Source organism: Haematobia irritans, chromosome 3 (genome assembly GCF_050003625.1).
Source record: "Haematobia irritans isolate KBUSLIRL chromosome 3, ASM5000362v1, whole genome shotgun sequence".
Lineage (NCBI taxonomy): Eukaryota > Metazoa > Arthropoda > Insecta > Diptera > Muscidae > Haematobia > Haematobia irritans.
Window position 1 is genome coordinate 175,796,122 of NC_134399.1, and position 9,506 is coordinate 175,805,627.

The 9,506-nt window shown below is 34.8% G+C and overlaps 1 protein-coding gene across 1 annotated transcript; it reads left to right on the forward strand.

Moving 5' to 3' along the window:
* Positions 1-4,523: 4,523 nt before the first annotated feature.
* LOC142228533 (uncharacterized) lies at positions 4,524-8,374 on the forward strand. Its single transcript, XM_075298987.1, has 3 exons — positions 4,524-4,788; positions 4,872-5,117; positions 7,134-8,374. The coding sequence occupies exons 1-3, from the start codon at positions 4,764-4,766 to the stop codon at positions 8,261-8,263; spliced, it is 1,401 nt and encodes a 466-aa protein (XP_075155102.1). The 5' UTR covers positions 4,524-4,763; the 3' UTR covers positions 8,264-8,374.
* Positions 8,375-9,506: the final 1,132 nt, after the last annotated feature.

Genomic DNA, 9,506 nt, shown 5'->3' on the forward strand with positions numbered 1-9,506 from the left:
ATGACAGTCTAGAGTCTCGTCTACCTTATAATATTTGTGTAGCAGTTGTTTTTGTCTTTTTTATTTTCTCCCCCCGCAGTTCTGGAGCTACTTCATTTTCCCCTTAGATAAAGAATCGCATCGTTCCATTAACTGATAAGATAAAAATATTTATTACCTTCATGGTACTTCTAAACTACCCGACAAGCTCCATATACTCTCAATATTCTCTGATATATTTTGAGAGTACAGAAATATGAAATGTTTTAAATTGAGTTCAATGAAACTCTCATGGAATGTCTTCATTTATACTCTTCGTTTTTCTCCCATACGAAGGTATAGGAGGTTTTTGAATCGGGAAATGCACTGAGATTGTTATGGGATTTCAAACCCAATTTTTCTTGTCGAGAAAGAATATATCTGGGAAAGACCACATTTAATTTGAAAAAATGTATACGGCCGTAGGTTAGGTTAGGTGGCAGCCCGATATATCAGGCTCACTTAGACTATTCAGCCCCTTGTGTTACCACAGTGGTGAACTTCTCTCTTACGGCCGTAAGTTCCGCAATGTCGAATCTTATGCACCTTCCACCATGGATTGCGTAGAAACTTCTACTAAAGACAGTCATCCACAATCGACTTACTTGGGTTGTGGTAATATTTGCCGATGGCAAGGTATCCTAGAACTTCTTAACATCGTCTTCTAAATTGAAAGTTAGTGCATACGGAGTATATATTAGCCAAAAAAGGCAGATTAAATACCTATATAATTCAGTTCTTGATCGGTATATATAGGGAAGTCTATAAATAATTACGAACCGATATGAATTTTTGCGCGGTAAAGAGAGCCAGAAGTAAAATATGGGGACTATATACAGTTATTAACCTAAGTAGACCAAGTTTGGAGTGATTAGTACCAAATTTTAGCAAGATCAAATGAAATTTGCTTATCCAGAAAAAAGTAAAATCTGGGGATCGGTTTATCTGGGGACTATATATAACTATGGACCAATTTTGGCATGGTTTATATAGACTATATACAAAATTTCACCGAATCGGATGAAATTTACTTCTTGAAGAAATTTCCTCTACCAAGAGGCTCTGGGGATAATCGGTTTATATAAAGACTATATATAATTATGAACCGATATGGATAAATTTTTGCATGCATATTAAGGATCATATACTCGAACCACGTACAAAATTTCAACCGGTTCGGATGAATTTTGCTGCTCCAAGAGAATCCGCATGCAAAATCTGGATATCGGTTTATATGAGGGCAATATATGATTCTGGACCGATATAGGACAATTTTTGCATGGGTATTTAACCCGATCGGATGAAATTTGCTTCTCTAAGAGGCTCCGTAAGCCAAATCTTGGGGTCGGTTTATATGGAGGCTATACGTAAAAGTGGTCCAATATGACCCATTTTGCAATACCATCCGACCTACATCAATAACAACTACACACGAAATTCATTGAACCAATTAATTTTTTAATTGAAATGACTTCAATCACAGAAATGATAGTATCAATTAAAAAATTAATTGACACTCAATTAAAAAATTAATTGATACTATTAATTTGTGTGATTGATTTTTATTTCAATTTAAAAAATTGTTGATCCAATTACATTTTTAATTGAATATTTTTTAAAACTCAATTAAGATTTTAATTGGAAAATTTTTCGTGAAATTTTTTTTCTGTGTAACAGGTTGGCTGATAAGTCCCGGGTCTGACACATAGATGGTGTCGCTAATATTAAATGCATATTATTTTTATATAATACCAACCTTCAAATGATTCGTGTCAAAGTTTGACGTCTGTAAGTCAATTAGTTTGTGAGGTAGAGCGTCTTTTGTGAAGCAACTTTTGTTATTGTGAAAAAAATGGAAAAAAAGGAATTTCGTGTTTTGATAAAATACTGTTTATGAAGGGCAAAAATGCGGTGGAAGCAAAAACTTGGCTTTATAATGAGTTTTCGGACTCTGCCCCAGGGAAATCAACAATAATTGATTGGTATGCAAAATTCAAGCGTGGTGAAATGAGCACGGAGGAAGGTGAACGCAGTGGACGCCCGAAAAAGGTGGTTACCGACGAAAACATCAAAAAATCCACAAAATGATTTTGAATGACCGTAAAATGAAGTTGATCGAGATAGCAGAGGCCTTAAAGATATCGAAGGAACGTGTTGGTTATATCATTCATCAATATTTGGATATGCTGAAGCTCTGTGCAAAATGGGTGCCGCGTGAGCTCACATTTGACCAGAAACAACAACGTGTTGATGATTCTGAGCGGTGTTTGCAGCTGTTAACTCGGAATACTCCCGAGTTTATCCGTCGATATGTGACAATGGATGAAACATGGCTCCATCACTACACTCCTGAGTCCAATCGACAGTCGGCTGAGTGGACAGCGACCGGTGAACCGTCTCCGAATCGTGGAAAGACTCAAAAGTCCGCTGGCAAAGTAATGGCCTCTGTTTTTATCGATTATCTTGAGAAGGGAAAAACCATCAACAGTGACTATTATATGGCGTTATTGGAGCATTTGAAGGTCGAAATCGCGCCAAAACGGCCCCATATGAAGAAGAAAAAAGTGTTGGTCCACCAAGACAACGCACCGTGCCACAAGTCATTGAGAACGATGGCAAAAATTCATGAATTGGGCTTCGAATTGCTTCCCCACCCACCGTATTCTCCATATCTGGCCCCCAGAGACTTTTTCTTGTTCTCAGACCTCAAATGGATGCTCGCAGGGAAAAAATTTGGCTGCAATGAAGAGGTGATCGCCGAAACTGAGGCCTATTTTGAGGCAAAACCGAAGGAGTACTACCAAAATGATATCAAAAAATTGGAAGGTCGTTATTATCGTTGTATCGCTCTTAGGGGACTACGTTGAATAATAAAAACGAATTTTGACAAAAAAAAAATGTGTTTTTCTTTGTTAGACAGGGGACTTATCAGCCAACATGTTACTTGTATCAAGTTTCAAGTCGATAGCTTGTTTCTTTCGGAAGTTAGCGTGATTTCAACACACGGACGGACGGACATTGTTAGATAGATTCAAAAGCACGGTTGCCACTCCTGCCAAAAAAAATTCTACCAAAATTGGAAGAACGTTTTACCACAAATCTACCAGATTAAAAATCCCAACTAAATTTAACAAACCTTTTTTCTCTGTTGGTTAAGCTACTCTTGTAATTTGGTCAACGCATGGTTTTAAGCTGAAATCAAAACAATAATAAAAATGTAATTTCTATAGAAAATTTTGTCAACATTTTATTTCTATAGAAAATGTTCCCAAAATTTTATTTCTATAGAAAATTTTTCCAAAATTTTGTTTCTATAGAAAGTTTTTAAAATTTTATTTCTATAAAAAATTTTTACAAAATTTTATTTCTATGGAAAATTTGCGAAGTATCTATTAGATGAAGAGATTTAATCATGGAATTGATAATATCAATCACCGGCACCAATTAAATTATTAATTACTTGATTAATTTAAATAATTAATCCATTCAAGATATTTTTGTGATTCAATATTTTATGGATTAAAAAATTAAATAAATCAATTAACCTTTTGATTGAATATGCTTTCAAATTCAATTAAAATTTTAATTGAAAAACATTGCTAATAATTTCCATGTGCTAGTGACGATGGAAGAAAAGCGCCATTAAGGACGGGGGGAGGTGGTTCAAAATCACTCCAATAAAATCGACGGAAAGGTCAACACTGGTTTCTACCAGACAGACCATCAAACTACAATGTCACAGATTTTTAAAATATTCTTCTAATTTAAAGTTAAACTATTATGTTAACCTGATAAATATAAAGTAAATTTTTTTTATGATAAAATTTTGTTAGCTTGATATCAATGTATTAATTACTAACCGAAATTAAACAAAAAAAAAGATTAAAGGATTGTATTTATATAAAGGATGATACACAGTGGTGGTGTAAATGATTAAATTTGGGAAGATGAGTTCTTATATGTTATTTCCATTAGAGATTGGCATATAAAACCCATGGTCGCCATAGCCGGCGATCAAATATGTATAGCTAGGTTTGTGTATATTGATTTCTGACATTTTTTCAATAACATAATAATACCAATTCCTTCCTCATTATGTCCAATAAGCTCTTATAACATTGTAATATTTTTTCAAAAATATCTATTTCCTTTCAATGATTCCACAATTAACGTGAATACCCCTATGAATGATTCATGCTACCATCTGAAAACATTGGTGGTTACATTCGTCATTTGATATCTAAGAATGTGATTTTAATTATAGTGCTCCATGTTAGAATCTCTGATACTCATACCCATACACACATACACATACCACATTTACGGGGTTATTATTAATATATATCTTATCGAGATGAATGAAACCTATTTCAAGATTTCACTATAAGACGTAAATTTCAATATGGAAATCGGAAATCATTGAAGCTATAGAATAGATGAAAAATATATAAATGGAAATATTTGTTTTCAGTCAAGTTGCACTTCTACATCGCAGATTGTTTATTTTCTAGGTGGTTGTATTTTATCTTCGACTTCGACATGATTCAATCGACCTATCGAGTTGGTAGAAATATTTTTCCTAATAAAAATAGACAAGAAATTTCTGAGTGATGTGATGATATAGCCATGGAGAAATAGTATAACTCGAACCATAAATAAAGTAGCACGGATATTTAGCAAGCGAATGACAACGAATTGGTATTAGACTGATTTGATTATTTTTTATTAAAATTAAAAAATTGGAAATGTATTTTTTCTGTGATTTTCTAAGTAAGAAAAAATACTGTCATACCGTCTAATACCTTTCTTGAGATATTTTTTTCACTAATATGAAAAATTCCTTTGTTTTGTAGTTTTTGCCTGTTTATTTGTAAGCGGTTTCCATTATGGTTACTATTGTAAATATGTCCATGGTTATGATAATGTATGGGATACTTGGTTTTCCATTGTTGGTGTTCTCCTTTGTATACTTTTGGCTGGCGCTTGGCTTCTAAGAAAATATCGAAAAAAGAAATTTCTCTTTGAAAATTTTTACATCATATTCTATGGATTAATATGCAGCATTATTAGCGCTATATTTTTGCTAACCGAAAATGTGGGTAAGTTAATTAAAAAAACGATAAATCCAAAGTAATGTTAGATAGACATATCAATGCGCTTGAGGTGAACATCAACGATTAACAAACCCTCGCTTAAGGATTTATTTGTTGGAGGGAATCTGTACCAAATCAACAGCAACCTTTTTTATGTCATGCACTAAACAGGTGAACCAGAAGCTCGATATCTATGCAGATGGTTGTTTCAAAATCCTGTGAGAGATGCCAACGAGATTGAGATGACTTCATTGTCGACAGGAATCTGCACCAAAGCGAGAGCAGTCATTTACATGTCTTCAGCAACCATTTTGACGTCATGCACTAAACAGGTGAACCAGAACCTCGATATCTAAATGGACGATTGTTTTCCACGTCATATTAGGTAGAGATGGCTCCCATTTCTACCTAATACTGTGGTGCAATGGTTAGCATGTCCGCCTTGCATACACAGGAGTTTTTTCAGCGGTGGGAATTGCCATCAGCAGTCTCTGGAAGACGTCTTAAATAGAGGTGTGAGCGTGACTGAAATTTCACTCACACTCACACACATTCGCGAAGCAATTCATTCGCGAAGCAATTCATAATTCATACTCATATGCACGCAGAGAAGGAATATGATCACCCCAAACTTGTTTCAAGAGCAAAATGTTATTTTTGTATGGTGACCATGTAACATGTTTGCCACTAAAATGTTATTTTCTCGTCAAATATAACCTGCTTGCCGAAATCAGATACATGATTTCCGAGAAAATAACATGGTTGCGAAAACCATGTTACATGGTCACCACCCAAAAATAACATTTTGCTCTTAAGACATGTTTGAGGTGATCATATTCCTTCTCTGGGTGTGGGCTTCCAGCATTAGTGGATACCAGAGGAGGTATCTCCAGGTGTGGAAGAATACTGTTCTGCGGGTTGCCATCGGCTTTCAGTCGAAGACGCTCGAAACAGTACAAGCAGTGTGAGTCCAAATAAGTGTTGGAAAATACTGCTCTGCGTGTTGCCATCGCCTGTCACTCGAAGACGCCCCCAATGGACGTCCAGCATTAGTGGATACCAATGGAGGAATCTCCTGGCGTTGCAAAAAATTGTGAGTCCAGTGTGACTCCATAATTCTATCGGTGAAGGAACATTGTGAGCTCTGAGAAACGAAATTATAAACAAACTAAATTTTCTTTTACCGCCAAAAATGTATGAACCAACCAAACGATGCCTTTTCAATGTAGGAATCTTGGAACTTTTCGAAAATGCAATGTTGCGTGCTGATCAGCTTTTAATTTGTTAAACGGCTGTTACTGATCAGCTATTGCAGATGTTTGAATTGAGATGCATTAAGTGAGTTCTAGTACACAGTTCCTGCGATTATTTCACTCGGTTGCAGCAGCTCATAGCACATCACACCCTGCTGATACCACCAAATACATAATATAAGTTTTTTTCCAATAGATATTCGGTTTTGACGTCGATAGTGATGCATGACCGGGTCAATCCTTTGAGTTATCCGCTTAGGATAGTCGTAGTGGATTCACTTTTTTCTCCAGTAACGATGCGATGCAAAAAAATCTTTCCTTTGTGGTTTTGTCAGAAAAGACAAATAATCAATGTCGTTATGGTCAATATCAGCCAAGAGATAATTAAGGCGTCATTGAAGACGGTGCATCCGGTGCGGTTTAGAGAGCTGAATCTAATTGCATATCAAATATTTTACTGGGGAGATGATCATCGACTGTTAGCGATGATGAAAGAAAGACCGATCGATGCTGCCCCAACTATGGTCTGATATCTGCAACCAAAACAGTTCCCTGTAACTTCTGAATCTCACCACCATTCTCCACACATCACGGAGATCCTCTAGGCGTCTCTCTTGCCAACCCAACCCATCTGGCAGCAACTTCAATCTCGATAGATTCCACCGAACTGTATATCGATGCTTAAAATTTCATTAAGCTCATGTATTTTATTTATTTTCATTTAATCTATATACGATTCCCAAGGACTAAACTCAAATTTTTCTTCCAGACATATCCTTCTACTTCATATTCGGATCAATGGTCATCGTATATTTGCCATGTTATAATTACATCTCCTTGCGAGTTGACTTAAATGGTTGTCGACCGGCACGTATAGCATTTGGTAATGCCATGTATTTCGGAGGTCTAACTACAGGGTTCGTTATATTTGACGAACTACAACCCAAAATTGCTGGGTGGGTTATATTCGGTATATCCCTGTTGGCCATAACCGGTGTCATCATCAATGAAATTTTACAACAATGTCAATGCCAGGATTATAAAAGTTCCTGCGATTTAGTCTATAATCTTTTGAATGAAGAGAAATTGATCTATGCCGAGAGAAAAGCCATAGTTTCTCTTTTCGTTGGACGTGATGATTACTGCCTCAAGAGAAATATTCAGTGGTCAGTAGTGGCTATAGCTTTCATATTTATTGTGGAACGTTGTTGCTTCTATTCATGGACGTATTTGGAACTTATGAAAAGTTCTACAGAGGGCTATACACATAGTGGTCATTTGTATTTACCCTATTTACTGTATACAAGTGGATGCATTTTGGGATCTTTACTGCTCTTGCGTTATAAACCGAAATTGGTTTACCTGATGTTTGGACTAATAAAAATCACCATATCTGCTGCCATATTGGGTGTATATTCCGATTCACACACTGAAGACTGTTTCATATTCCTTTGTTTCTATTACATTTGTATGGGTGTTTATTCGAGTATTGGTTTGCAAATGCTAGTGGAAGCTACTCCTTTCCTCTACACTGAGCTAACTTTGGCTATGGCTTACTCATTGGAAATGATCATAATGGAAATTTTAAAATTCGAATCTATAAATGAGGATTATTGGTCTGCACTTTGGATTATAACGACTATAACCATGTGCCTAACGGCCGTATGTATTGTACTGGTTCAGCTCGTACTACCCGAATCTGTGGGCCTCATAGAAATTCGAAATCGTCTTTTGGGTATTCATCGACAACCGGTAAAATCCTATGATAATAGATTATGGAAAAATAATTTCTTTTTACAAATGGAAATACCCCAGAGTGCTGTGAGTGTAGCTTTGGATAAGAATCGTGTCTTCTATCAGTATCCAGCTTTGGATGATGAGAGTAAGACAAGATTTTAGTTAATTATTTATATGGCATTTTAAGTTAAACGATTTAGTTTTCTTACGATTATTTATAAAGTATTATTTTGCTATTTTTATTTTATGACGAAAATACAATATTTAAAAATTGCTGTTGTTATTATTTTAAACATGCTGCAGATGTTAGGGGTTTGTCCATAACGAACTTTAAAAAAATGGGACATTAAATCAATTTATTTATATTTTAGTACATCATGGAAAGGGTTTAGTTTAAAATTTATCCAATATGGGGCATACAGTGGCGTGGTGAAATGAGTACATAAATATTTTTTTTTTTCAATTCTAAACGAATAAAAAAGCAGCAATGAAGAAACTCAAAATAATTTATATTTTTCTTTGTTGCTTCTCCAATACTAAATAAAACAACAGAAAACTCAAAACAAAAAAAATAAAGAATAAAGAATTCAGAGAGATAAATAAACATAAAACAAGTACAGTATGTCAAGAAAGTCTTTTGACATTGCCAAATATTTCAAATTCCAGAAATAATTGAAGTAAAAATCGAGTTGTTAATTCGTTTTGAGAAAAATAAAATATGTATAGTTTGCAAAATACATAATAAAATATTTTTTAAAATTAAATTATATTTAATTTTGGAACAAAACATAATTTTTATCGTATTGTCAAAACACTTTCTTGACATACTGTATATACGGCTGTAAGTTCGGCCAAGCCGAATCTTATGTACCCTCCACCATAGATTGCGTAGAAACTTCTACGAAAGACTGTCATCCACAATCGAATTATTGATTGATTGATTGATTTATTGAATTATATGCAAATACAACAAGATAATTATCTTAAATATTACAGTATTGGAATTACAATGTTATCATAATCTCTATGTTATTGAATTTGGGTTGTGGTATCTTAAAATTTCTGAACATCGTTTTCTAAATTGTGATTTAGTATATATTAGACAACGAGGTATGTATAGGTAAATCTACAAATAATTACGAATCGATATGGACTTTTGCACGGTAGGTAGAGAGCCAGAATTGAAATATGAGGGTCGCTTATATGTGGGCTATATACAATTATGAACTTGATATGGACCAATTTTTGTGTGATTGCGGATCGATTTATCTGAGGGCTATATATAACTATAGACCGACATGGACCTAGTTAGGCATGGTTGTTAACGGCCATATACTAGCACCATGTACCAAATTTCAACTGACTCGGGTGAAATTTACTCCTCCAAGTGGCTCCAAAACTAAAT

Bases quoted from the DNA above. Each gene is read 5' to 3' on its own strand.
- LOC142228533 (XM_075298987.1), top strand. From the start codon at position 4,764: ATGTATTTTTTCTGTGATTTTCTAA. The intron at 4,789-4,871 runs GTAAGAAAAAAT...TTTGTTTTGTAG, and splicing joins TTTTTTCTGTGATTTTCTAA to TTTTTGCCTGTTTATTTGTA. The intron at 5,118-7,133 runs GTAAGTTAATTA...TTTTTCTTCCAG, and splicing joins TTTGCTAACCGAAAATGTGG to ACATATCCTTCTACTTCATA.